Source organism: Hippopotamus amphibius, chromosome 11 (genome assembly GCF_030028045.1).
Source record: "Hippopotamus amphibius kiboko isolate mHipAmp2 chromosome 11, mHipAmp2.hap2, whole genome shotgun sequence".
Classification (NCBI taxonomy): domain Eukaryota; kingdom Metazoa; phylum Chordata; class Mammalia; order Artiodactyla; family Hippopotamidae; genus Hippopotamus; species Hippopotamus amphibius.
Window position 1 is genome coordinate 46096675 of NC_080196.1, and position 14068 is coordinate 46110742.

Sequence of the window (14068 nt, forward strand, 5' to 3'; positions counted from 1 at the left end):
GCTAGGCTGGGATGGAAAAGGCTGATACTCTGTTCCAAGTAGTTTGAACTTTAGGCAATTGGCCGTGGACGCCCTGGGGGCTTTTAACCAGCAGGACGGCAAGAGCAGATCTAGAGGGACGACCGGCAGCAAGGTTAGAGGCTGGTGGGGGGAGGGACTCCACAGGCAGGGGTACCACTCGGATTACTTTCTTTGACAAAAAAGAGATGACGAGACCCTGAGGTAAGGCAGAAACAATGGGGGTGGAGAGAAACTTTATAAACATATTCTCCAAGGGAAACCTGTGGGTGGACTCTGTCCCCTACCACATCCCTGTGCATTCCACTTTCAGAACCAAATACAGATTTTAATAGCACAATTCCAAATATTTATACCAAAGGAATCCAACATTCATGCTACCATAACTTATTTTTTAAACTTTAAACGAGACTCTCTGCTTACCTCTGCTGCTTCTTGCTGTTGTTTCACTACTGAGGGATCGATCCCAGGATCCTCCAGATCCCGGATGAAATCCTGAGTATCTTTAGTGGTAACCACCAGGGACATGTGATCACACCAGAACTTCTCTGCTAGTTCCATCACATCTAGTAGCTTGGCTTCCCTTTCTTCCACCAGTGTGTGTATGTTCTCCCAAATGAAAACCATTTGGTCGAGCTTATCCTGAACAGCTACGGAGCAGAATGATACCAAAAGACACAGCCTTTTAGCAATAAAGCTCAACATTCTAGTTCACACAGGAACAATGATTCAATTTGCCAAGGACCTAAACCGGGAACAAACTTGGGTGGAACCCAGTCTAGTGGGTATCGCTGGGCTCAATGGCCTTTCCAGGCAAATGCACGACCTAAGGGCCTCCTGCTCCTTCTGAACCCAGGTTTCCTGACAAAAGACAATGCTCAGAGGCACGTGAGCTCAGAGGAGACCTGAGTTCACAAGGCTGGCCTTACTTCCAAAGAAAATGAAGTATATTCTCTACCCTCTCCAAATCAAGAATAGAGATGTCTTCCCAGTCTCAGGAACACAACAAAGTAGGATATGTATTTGGGGCTTACTTCTAGTATCTCCTCACCACGAATTTCCACTGACCTCTGCACAGGCTCTTTCTTTCAACCCCAGCTCGACCTTTAAGGTGCCTGGCTAGGGTCCTGGTTGCCATTTCAGTGGCTATGGGATACAGTACCCATTACATAAGGTAGTGTAGTCAGAGGAAAAAACACCCCTAGGTTTGGTCTTATTAGCATTATGCTTTAACCAACTGATTTAAAGGGCCCGGAGAACACATGTTTTTTGTATCACAGCACACGTTGTGTTTACTCAATTGATTTCACAAACACAGGAAGACATTAACAAGGGACAGGTGTGCACAGCCCTTGCACCCCCAAACATGTCACATCTGCAATACCTTTCCTAAAATCTGGCATGTTGATATGCCACTGGACTGTCAGGGAACATTCACAGCTGTTTTGAGTAGAGTTCAGGGGTTCCCTGGTCCTGAAAGGATTACCTTTGGCAGATACGTCTTTGTCAGTGCCCTGGGACCGGGCGATCATTTCCTCTCCCCGCTGCCTGAGTGTCTCGTACAGAGGCTGCAGCTTCTCCATGTCCACCGCCACGTTCTTGTTCTCACTGATCTGCTCCTTAATCTTCTCCACCTCCGCTGAGATGGAAGGAGGCTGCCGCAGACGCTCCACCACGCGCTCCAAGCTCTCCAGGATCTGGTCGATCTTGTCGTGGAACTGGGAGTGAAAGAGAGGGGCCGTTCATGGGGGGAAAGACCTGTGAGGCCAAGGGTGGGGTTTAAATGATAAAACAGCTATCTAACGGCACAGTCAAGAACTAAACCTCGACCCTTCTGCCATCCAAAGAGTTATATCCAGGTGGAGTGTGAAGACATTCCTAAAACCACTACTCGTACGCACCTCTCTGTGTCACACTGCTTATGGGGACAGGACTGCTTCTTGCAAAGTGACTGAGTAAATTCATTAAGGAACTGTTTATGTTAATATATAACTGGACCACCTGACAGCAGCATTTTACTACTGCTTCATCTTATCATAATTCAAATTAATTTTCAAAATTAGGTTCCATAATCTGGGTGTTCGTCTATTAACCCTGATGGTTTTAGTCACGTCTACTGATTATTTTGGCATCCTCAAAAAGTTACATTATTAAATGTGAAATTCTTAAAAAAAAAAAGTGAAATTCTTGGGCAGTTCTGGTGAGACGAAAGGGATTTCTTAAGTTATGAGTTTCCTGAACTAAAAAATGTTAAAAAAACAAAAAAAATTAAAACAAAAATCTTCCTGATACTGTAATGGAAGTTTGTATTAATTCATGGCCAAACACATAATCAGATCCATGAAAGAATTTTAAATTTCCACTTGCAACGGTACCATCAACAATGAAGCAAAGTTATGAATAGTTGTTCATTTATAGATTCCACACTATCCTCAACATTAAAGGAATCGTCGGTGAGGATTACAGAATATGGACCACTCTCATGACAGTGTATCTAATGATAAAAACCAAAACATTCAAAATGGAAAATCTGTACATAACTACGTAACTACAAATCAACTTCTTGAAAAAGATATTTTCAAAAAGATAAAAAAAGTCAATTTCCAACTGTATATTTTTTCCTTCTTATTCAGCCTAGCATTCACAGTCTTTCTTACTGCTGTATTGGGAGTGTTTTATTAACGATGATAAGAACACTTTCTTTTATCTCTTCCAATGGCAAACACTGCATCCTACTCTGGATGGACACTTATTTAGATATCTGGAAAACAATGACAATTGTATGTTTCTTAAGTCATTGGACATGATGTTTTATTTATATATAAGCAGGCAGAGAAATACAAGGACTGGATGCTGGCAAATGCCACCTCTGAGACCAAAACATCAATACTGAGAGTTACTGCAGTGAAACAACTCTAGCTGCAATCGAATCCGGAGATCCTGATTCTTTCCACGCTCTGCTGTGGGGAGACTGTTGCACTTCTGGTGCAAAGCATTACCTGAGTAGACTGAGAGATGGCTTCGTCCAGGGCCACAGCACGCTTTTTGACATCTTCCTTAATTTGACTGTAGAGAGTGTCAGCGGCCATGTACTTCTCTTGGATAGAGAAGCCCTCCCGTGGGCTCAGTTCCAGTAACTGTGGCCCGGTTTTGTTCATCTTATCTATATGAGGCTTGTGTTCGGCTATCAACTCTCGCAGTTGCTATAACAAAGCAAACAGCATCTCAGTATCTCAGAGGCACAGCGCCACAGTACAGCTGTCAACGTCCCCAGCACATCCAGCTGGCAAGAAACTCCAAACAAACACCTTCCCATCACAAGGCCCCGAACGTACAACCCTCCACCAGGAAGAGATGCCCCTGACACAAGGATTAAACAACAGTCTGGTCATGTCAAAGTCCCTTTCAGGGCACATGCAAAAATGCTGGGTGAAGGAAATAATGAATCCCTTCTCATTACACCCTTTCTACCAAGAGCAGAACATCTGACAAGAGTATTAGCCAAGGGTCATATTACATAAAAGAATTATGAACTCACTATATATCCCAACCTACAGAGACCAAGTCATAACTCTCTGTATTCCTTTCTGCACATTTATGATACATATAAAAATGATTTAAAAGGAAGGAAGGGAGAGGGAGGGAAAAGAAGAGGAAAAAAGCTGAGAAGGTACTCACCATGCTGACAGAAAACGACGACAGATAAAGCTAAGTTAGGGAGATGTAAGCCCACAAGGCACTGTCATTACATTACATGTAAACGAATATAAAATGTGCCCACATATATTGCACTATATATCTGTGAGTCTATTCTATGTACATATATGGTATGTATGACATATACATATAAACAAATCCATCTGCGCTTATTTTTAAACGTTAATGGCTGCAAGGGTCATCTATCTATCAAATACACAGCTGTATACTGAGCATTACCTATAAAGTGTATTTAAGGAAAACTACCTGAGCTGTGAATATTCTGCACAATACAGTATCCTCTCATCAAGAGATACAATGAAACTGATGCTAATGAGGGGTGAGGAGTCCAGGCGGAGTCCCATTCCTTCTAGAGAGATGGGTCAACCTGGAATTGGGCCTCCCGTGATCGCCTGAAGGTGTCTCTGAGGCCGACCTCCATGCAGCACTGAGGTGCCCTCTATTTCACCCCATTATGCGTGAGCTTCCCTAATCAGCAGTCTCTTGTCCTCACCAGAAGGTATGTCTCCAAACTGTTTGCCATCCAGCCCCTAAGAAAAGCTTCCCCGAAAGAAATCATATTCAGGAAAGAACGTCTAGAGGAAAGCAATCTTTCCCTGTAAATGTTTTTAACTTCCATCATTCATCAAGCAGAATCACCAGGATGGCCACAAACCTGGATTTTTACGAAAAGTGCCCCTAAAAGCAGTCATACATGATTTCCAAAGTGTTTGAGAAAACGGGTTCATTACATCACGAGCAATCCCCAATGTAGTACCTCTAGTTTTGAAGTTTTTCTGAAGGTGGTCTGAAAACTCTTTTGGAAAAGAGCTAAAAACCCACAAATCCAACTTTTTAAAAAAAGGAGGAAGGTCGAAATCAACCTAACGCGCTACTCGTAGCCCCTGGGTGCTGCAGGCTGCGATTTCCTACCTGGGTTTCACATCACTTGTTACACTTGTTATCTTCACGCGGTTTTACAGAATGCAGGTGGTGACGGTAGGACCAGCTACCACATAACCTCATGGAGAAGAAACGTGTCACACAACTTCTGGCTTCAATATTCTAGAAAGTGTGTTTGAGAAACAAACTCACACTTTGATTAGCAAGAGATTCCCAGTAAAGCGAAGAATCTCTGCTCAGAGTTCTTGAGTGGCCTGGAGTCTAAAGGGATCTCGCCTGTGTAGCATCACCATGCGACACCTTTGCTGGGAAGCAGACAGATGAGCCTTCTTAAGACCATTCCATGACAGATAAGCAAACAGACACGGGATACCTGCTTGGGTATGTGTGTTCATGGAGAAAGGGCCTACAAGAGATGTTTTTTGCCTCATATGTAACAAAATGATTCCTGGCAACCATCCTAAGAGTCCACCCATGCTGGAGATATTTAATGTGGCTTCAAGACATCTACCACTTATTTATAACACGGCTCCCGGGGCCATTTTTAATTCCTGGCTAGAAGGAACTGGAAGATGTTCCCAAAACAGTGAAGAGGATGCTGTAAAGTTGCAGAAGAAATGCTACCAATACTCTGAACAATTTAGTTTGAACTTCGCTATACAGTTTTGAAGTTCCCTTTCCACATAAAAAGCATACATTTGTTTTGAGCACTGAAAGATTATGTCAAAAAGGAAAATGAACTCAATTTTGAAATTTTCCATTCAATAATGATCCTTTTTGTCCTATTTGATGTTATGCTAGAAAATGGCTATTCACATCTCACCTCAGAGTGGAAGAAATCCATGAAACATTTTATATTAAAGCTCATTCAGTGGGCAGGCATCAGGATTTCTGCCAAAAATAACCTTTCCACTAAAATTAAATTTAATTATACATAGTTTATAAGTCTTTCTCCTGCTGAATTATTTAGATAGAACACCATAAAATGTCCATTTTGCATTCAAGTGTTCCCTAAAGCTCTTCTAAACAAATACTTAGAGCTATTCTTCAATGCCAACACATTAAAAAAGTAAACAAATAAGATTAATAAGTATGTTACATACTTCAAACAATGACGTAATATATCCTGAGTTAAATTTCACACACACATGCACACACACAATGATTATTCTCAGAGTACATCTTGTACAGATCTGGGAGAGCAACTAGGTTCACAAGATCATAAATAAGAATTCCAGACTTCCTTCCGATAGTCTTGAATCCTCTCACTCAAACCCTTGCAAGATTTTAAGCCACATTAACATTTTGGAGACTGTTGAAATGAGGGCTTCATAATGCCACTTTTTATGTTTAAAACATGATATGTTTGTAGGTGGAAATATACTCTCTCGTTTACTCATATAAACTTACAGGAGCAGAAGTTCGAAAGATTTCCATGTACAAAAGGTTAAAAAAAAAAAAAGTCGGTGGGGGGAGGGGGACAATTTGTCTTTAAACTTCAGCACTTTTTCCTTTTCACAGAATTCTATTTCATGACAATGTGATTTTGACATATTTGTTATAGCGTACATTTTCTCCAGGTTCAATGGTCTTGTCTGTGTGATGCTGCGTCCATGTATTTCTACCTTTTTCTTACATTCTAGATGGCTCTAACCACTATATACATAAAGTATAAAACTTAAGTCCAATCGTGTACACTGAAAGCAATTCAACACGTTTAGCTGAAAGTACTTCAAAAGCTTATTTCTCTAACATTTTAAAAGGAGGATTTTGGTTCTGTATTCAGCTTACACTGCAGAGCACTGTGTAAAAGCTGTGATATCATGATGACATACACAGTGCGTCTGCCCACATGAGTCTTCCCACTGTAAACCTGGACAACAGGACAGCAACTCGGAGGTAAGTAAACTGTGCACACCAGAACGCAGGACTACTAAAACGTCCTCATCACAGAAGGTGTCTGCATTAGAAACACCCCAGGAGTCATGATTCTCTTTCCACGGGGTCTACAGCACTCTCTCTGGCATTGCGCTTACCCGATGCTCTTCCTGCTGCTGCCGGAGGGTTTCGTACTCCAGGGCGGGGGCAGGAAGCTGGGCGATGATCGTCTGTATGTCTGTCAGCCACGGCCAAAGTTCTTCATATGTTTCCCAGAACTGGTTAACTAGGGACTGTGCCCGTTCTAACTGTAGATACCGCTCTGAGTTTATCTGGCAGATGGCATCATAGTTCTTCAATACCTTGTCCAGTTTTTTCTAGAAAATCAGATGATAAAATGTTTAACTGGGCAGGCAGGCCAAGGAACACATAAATATACTCCAGAATGCTTGTCCGGCGCTATATATCTGGTGCAGAGTAAGCACTCAACAACGCACGGTAAAGGAATAAATCAACAGAGGCTAGTTAGATTTTAACTGCTGCTATGTATAGAAGTTCATTTTGAATTAAAGAAAGGCCCTCCCATGTTGTTGCATATGGCAGCGAGTCCCTCTTTTCAAGGCTGAATAATATTCCACTGTATGCTAATGGTGTGTTCTTACTGCAATAAAAAATTTCATATGTACGTGTAGAAAATAGCAAACATGTACAAAACGTCTTACGACTACAACTGGAGATCAGGTTAATAAATGATGATATATTCCTGCAATGGATTTCCACAGAGTTATCAAAAGTCGGGGGATTGGATGACATGCAGAGCGTCTCAAAAAAAATATTAGGTGACAAGACCCCAAAATATAAATAAATAAAAAGCCTCAAGTTTTTAGGACTAAGACACTGAGCTCTCTAAATATAATAAACAAAATCCTCCAGCCACCACTTCTCGGTGAGAGAAAGGTCTGGCATGAGTCTGGCAACACTGACATTACTTTCTATTAAAACAGAAGGACTCTCTTTCACAAATCAAATTCTAAGCGGAACTGCTAGTCAGCAAAATTAATTACACAGATGAGAAGCAAAGTAGAACATTATGCTATCCACTGATTTTATGGGGTGGTCACAGTCATCTCGATTATGGTACAAATTCACTTCGTAATCCAATAGCAACAGATAAGGCACAATGGTAATCTAATAAAACAGAATAACAGAGAAATTCTTTCACAATCATCTGTATTTTTCACGTCAGAATCTGCAAAAATAATAAAGGAACGATTAAATCATAAACAAGTAAAGTGCCACTGTATTTAAATAAAAGAGAAAATATCAATATATAGTGTGCATTCTATTATCTGCCTATGGTATACCTTGAAAGCAATGCACTCCCTTTTAAATGGGATCTTAGGCATAGGCATTTGTATAAATTTTTGCCACAGGATATTTTCCTGCCAGAAGCATTAATATGATTTCTTCAGGCTGCTCAGATGTCTGAACATGAGTTGAACTAAACATTTTTATTTGTTGGCTGGTTTTCCATCAATGCAAAGGATCGTTAAAACTACATAAACTGAATGTTTCCTTAATGATTCCACTCCTTTTTTTTTTCCTATACAGATGACTGTAACTTTATACAGAATGGATTTCAGTTAGAGGGGACCACATATTTTGGGTTTTGTTTCAGCTCCAGAGGCCCCAGTGTTCCTGGAGCCTATAAACAGCAGCTGACATATAGAATAACAATTTACACTGATAATAAGTGATAATACAGAGAACATTAATTGGATGCTTAATGTGTCCCAGTTCCTCAAGGACTCAGACCTTAACAGCTTTTCTGTCTACTAAAAAAAGATTACCCCCTGGGTGATTCCCTTAAGGAGTATTCCTTTCACTGTTATTCTATAAGCTTGAAAAATGCCTTATTTAAAACTATAACGATTTAGCTGTTTAAACAGCAGCTATGGACAGAGGAAAAGCGCTTTTCTCGGAGTGAAAACCCCACACATGCTGTTTGTTCACGAGCCTCACATCAGTCACATGGACAAGATCATACCTTCATCGGCTGCTTTTCCTCTTCACTGCATGTGCTCATGATTTTATGTCCAGATTTAACAAGCTCATCAATAATATCCTTGTGTCGCAAAATCTCCATGGTGAATGTCTGTATTTACCAAAATAAAGATTTTTTTTTTTAAAGAGAGTGTATGACTATAACAAAAACAATTAGGCAAAGCAGTTACGATGATCATGTTACACTCAATCATGCAAGCGCATTTCCTTAGAGCACCCTGACAAACCATGTGGATACAACTGGAAATGTGTGTCTTCACCTTTTGAACCTGCAGCTGAGCGGAGGTCTGCTCTTGCTCAAGCCTGATGTCACCCAGAGATGTCAATTTCTTGTCTGTTTCACTAATCCAGGCTAACTCGGCATCAGCTGCTTGGTCAAACTACACAAAAGATAAATAATCAGGTCAGCAAGTTCCTGTAACTGGTGCCAGAGAAACACCTATCTTACATTTCTTTCAAATATCCTTATCGCACAAATGGAAAATCTGAGCTTGTGTCTTCATAGCAACCTGAAATAATCTATGACAGTGACTGATGTTATAAAGAAGGGGGAACTTTCCGCAGAGAAATTAAACACAGCCTCTTAAAACGTGCTGAATCCGTAACACAGCGTTAATGGTTTGAGGACACTGCCGCCTTTCCTCTGGGGGTGGTAAGGATTTTCTCTTTAGCAATACTATACAAATTGTATAGCACAGGGAACCCTACTCAATGCACTGTGGGGTCCTAAATGGGCGGGAAATCCAAAAGGGAGGGGATATATGTATATGTATGACTGATTCATTTTGCTGTGCAGGAGAAGCTAACATAACATTGTAGGGTAACTATACTCCAATAAAAACGAACAAAAAAATCATAATGCACTCATGACCCTGTATTGCAATAGCTGAAAAAAATGAGGAACTCTGCATCTTCTGACATGGAAAGAGATCTGGGGAAAAAAAGTACTATACCAATTGAACAGCTACAAAAGTCAGTAGCTGGACACCATCTTTAAATCACTTCATCCTTCACTTTGTCATGTTAATGTGGTATGCAGGTAGCATTCAAAGTACACAATTCCCAACAAAAAGAATGACATATTCCCATTTATCTACTCTGTGTGTAGATGGAAAACATGTTTCTACGTGTGTGGAGTGTATCAAGTGTCTCATGTATCATTCTCTTACATCTCATTTAATAACAGCAGAAAACACTTTCAAGAGCATTCTTAAATATTTTAAGAGATTTTCTTCTCTTGAGCGTAACAATAATTCGTGGTAGAAATTTGTAAAGCACGGAAAAATATACAGAAGAAAATTAAAAGCTGGAGTTAATACTGCTGGTATTTTAGGGAATTTTCTTCCAGAAGTTGAAACTTAGAAAGGTCTGGGATAACACTGTATAAACAGTTTCATATCCTGCTTTTTCATTTATCATGAACATTTCCCATGTCATATAAATGTGATTTTTAAAATACCATCATTGTATTCTCGCATACCTGGATATTTTCATTTAGGCTCTCTGCATTTTTTCACTATTATATAAACAACTCTGTAATGAATATCCTTGTATATAAATCTCCGTTGGCATCTCTAATTAGTTCCTTAGGGGAGATTCCTAGAAGCTGACTTCCAAGTCAAAGAGCATGAACATTTTCAATACCTTGCATCAGATAAACCCCATGCCTTCCAGTTACCATAAATGAGTACAGAGGGCAAGTGAGAGCACAGCACCAACCATAAATGGTAACTAACAAAGCCTCAGTGGGAAGAGTCAAGGGGGATGGATGTTGAGATTTTCAAGTCCAGTACTGCCAGAACCTCTAATTTCTCAAGAGCACCTGGAAATCCAGATTGGGGTCAGGGGCTAACTAAGGGAAGGGAGACGAGGGTAGAGGTAAGAAACTAAACTGGAAAATAGTTCGTACTTTTTAAGATACTAGGCAACACTCCACAGACTCACAGGAGGATGGGGTAGACATACTTTTTCCTGATCTCACGAGTACATATCAGAGCCCTGCACCTTTCTCTCCTCTGGGAGGAGAGAAAAGAAAGCAGAACTTGCTATGAGTCTTGGACCCAAGCACAGGGGCGAGTTTCCTGGGTTTTCTTCTGCCTTCCATATCCTGGGCTGGGTGCTGGAGAAACTGCCACCCAGGAGCACCCAGAGGCACAGACCAAGCCCCAGGAAAACCCGTCTCCAGTCAAAGGAGCAGGAAAGGGGCAGCCCTACAAGACAGAAAACTTATAGACACTAACCATTCCTCTCCAACCAAACACCACAGGAAAAAGTCTTGGGCTCCCCACACTGCTGCCAAGAAAGGCTGAATGGGGAGCCCAGATTTCCACCCTCCTGAGCCTGGGCCCAACACCCCTGCTGGGGTGATGTCAGCAAAGCAGGGAGCTGGAACTTTCACTCCCACGGGCGACCACGGACCCTTGCTCCCGGGTCAGTGGAGACCACGTGGGGAGCCTGGGCCTCCACCCCCAAAGCAGCAACGGGGTGGCCCTCCCCCTCTCCTCGGGGTGGTGTCAGGGAAGACCTGTGGACTGTCAGGATTTTCACCAGGTGTCAGGGAGCTGGAACTCCTGTTCCCGCCCAGCAGTGAGGGACAACCCCTTAGGTGTCCCGCCAGGCTGCCTGGGGGGCCTGGGATGTCCCTCCCCCTGGTGGCATCAGGAAAGCCGACTACAACACAAGGCTTAATGAAGACCCAGGACCCACAACACCGAGAACCCAGAAGAACTCAGAATTAAATTGGATTATCAGCAGAGGCTAATACCTAGATGATGTTAGAATCATCTCGAAGTTTTAAAGCAGCCATGATAAAAATGTTCCATGAGCAATTTTAAACACAGGGGAAACAAGGGAAAAACCAGAAGGCCTCGGCAACAAAATATCAAGTCTCAGCAAAGACACAGAACATACCTAGAAGAACCAAGTGGAAATTTCAGGACTTACAAATGTAACAACTGAAATCAAAGCTCAGTGGATGAGACCCAGGGAGAGGACAGAGGAAAAAATGAGTGAAGCAGAAAACAGAATGACAGAAATCACCCAACCTGAAAAACAGAAAATAGACTGAAAAAAATTAACAGAGCCCAGGACCTGAGGACCTATAATAAAAGAAAAATTAAGTCACTGAGTCCCAGAAGGAGAAGAGAAAGTGGCTGAAAAGTACTCATTTCTAAAATAATAAAATTACAGAAATGGAGGCCAGATTCGTGGCCAGGAGTTGACAAGGGGGCAGAGGTGAAGGGGGATGGATGTGGCTATAAAAGGGCCGCATGAGGGGTCCTTGTGATGGAAACACTCCCTGTCTTGACGGCAGCAGTGTGAATTTCCTGCTCATGACATTGTACCATAATTTTGCGAGATGCTACCATTGCGGAAACTGCGTAAATGGTACAACAGAACCTCTGTATTATGTTTTACAACTGTGTGTGAATCTGTAATTATCTTAAAACAAGTTAATTGAAAAAAAAAAAACAACCCAACTCTGTAGGTAACCTCTCATCTGTAAGTCCTGTTTGCATTTTCTCTTTTAGACCTATGCTGCCAAGTTGCCCTGGAGGTACTGATTCATAGTCCCACAAGCAGAGCTGGCTGTCCCCTCGTCAACACAGGGTATATAATTTATTTCTTAATAATCTGTCCAGCTTATCAGTGCACTTTTCTTAATTATAAGGGCACAACCTGCCAGCACAGCCTGGCACAACGATGACACCGATTAAGTCACTGTGATGGTTCTGATCTCACAGGTAAAAAATTTCCAATTATATAAGTGAAAAATTCTTAATATTACTGAATTATTATTTGTTTAGATTTTTTTCTACCTATCGTGAATCCACTTGCTTTCACCTTTACTAAATAATAAATGAGTAAATAAATACTGAAGCTATTTGCAGGTCAATTTCTTTCACTCAACAAATTTAAATTAAAAAAACATTTAGATAATCATCTAAATATGGGCCCAAAGGAGAAGTATAACAGAGGTTTGAATAATACTTTCACATTTACCTTTAAAAAACAATGGCATAGGACTTCCCTGGTGGTACAGTGGCTAAGAATCCGCCTGCCAATGCAGGGGACACGGGCATGATCCCTGGGCCGGGAAGATCCCACATGCTGCGAAGCAACTAAGCCCGTGCACCACAACTACTGAGCCTGTGCTCTAGAGCCCACGAGCCACAACTACTGAGCCCACGTGCCACAACTACTGAAGCCCACGCACGTAGAGCCCATGCTCTGCAATAATAGAAGCCACCATGTTGTAGGATTTTACAGAGTGAAGCAAGACACCGAGGCTATATGCAGGAAGCAGCATTTATTTATGCCTGAATAGGCCCAGCGGATTCGTATCCAGAGGCTGAGCCCTGAACAAAGCAGGGCAATCTCTTTTATACTTTTTTGTTAACTTTCTACGCATTAGGCGTTCTTTGTCCCTCAAATAAGGTAACACGGAAGGTAGCATGTGACTTGATTGGATACTCTGCTCTCATGGCCTCTGGGGCAGCTTCAGAGTTACAAGGGCTACATAGCAACAGATAGATGCAGAAAACATGCAAGAGGAGTTGTGGAATAAGCAGGCACATACAGGTAACAACTGGACCCAGCTTTGTCTCTCTCTGGTTGAATTATGGCCTCTGGGTGTTAAAGTTCCTAGAGTTCCCCCTATAACTGCACTGAGAAGCCTGCACACTGCAACGAAGAGTAGCCCCCACTCTCCACAACTACAGAAAGCCTGCGTGAAGCAACGAAGACTCAACGCAGTCAATAAATAAAAATAAATAAACTTAAAAAACAACCATGGCAAAAGGATATGAAACGGAAGATACGGTTTAACAGACCTTTACTTAATCTCTAGACGTGCTACCCAAACAAAAGCTGAATATAAACCAGAATCGAACCAAAAACGATGCAAAGTCAGGCTGTCCTGAGACTCCTCTGGTGTCCAGGCAGCAGTCACACTGTCAGCTGTCCCATGGGTCCTCCTCCAAGGGTCACATGTCTGGGAGGATTACTGACAGCAAAGTTGTCCCAGACAGAAATGCAGAGCTTTAGTCGTCAGAGTGGGCAAGCTCCCCCATAAGGGAGGTTCCCCTCTAAAATGACTGCACACTTACATACTCAAGCAGAAGTGCTTCTCTTTCCTATGCTTCCCCTAACATCACACATTGTTTTTTGAAGCCTCCTCACGATTTGCAGGTAGCAGCGTTAATACACGGTCTGCCCGCTAATTCATTACCTTTGCTGTTACGGGGACAAGTCAGAACAATGTGGACTCCAGAAGCAATCTTGATAAGCCATCTGAAAAATTCTATCTTCATCTGGTTCAATCATTGTAACATGACTTAGTTTCAAATGGAACTACTCATTAGCAATTGTTGATCAATGTGAAAAAGGAAAAAAATTTAATCAACTAATTCAGCAGCTTCAGACGTGGAAGAAGAAATTGTTACGACAGACAAGTGGAAGAATCTGATCATTTGCTTTCAAGCCGCACATGGTGAAACTCTGGGATAAA

General features: G+C 41.7%; 1 protein-coding gene across 11 annotated transcripts in view; it reads right to left on the minus strand.

Moving 5' to 3' along the window:
• Positions 1 to 14068, minus strand: part of DST (dystonin) — a 470805-nt gene that overhangs the window by 48884 nt on the left and 407853 nt on the right. For all 11 annotated transcript variants that reach the window (XM_057698598.1, XM_057698604.1, XM_057698599.1 and 8 more), the window contains 6 exons: positions 8820 to 8939; positions 8543 to 8650; positions 6654 to 6872; positions 3018 to 3221; positions 1505 to 1736; positions 442 to 668 (listed from right to left, as the gene is read on the minus strand). In XM_057698598.1, coding sequence (XP_057554581.1) covers positions 442 to 668; positions 1505 to 1736; positions 3018 to 3221; positions 6654 to 6872; positions 8543 to 8650; positions 8820 to 8939 — 1110 coding nt within the window. The remainder of the gene's footprint in view (positions 1 to 441; positions 669 to 1504; positions 1737 to 3017; positions 3222 to 6653; positions 6873 to 8542; positions 8651 to 8819; positions 8940 to 14068) is intronic.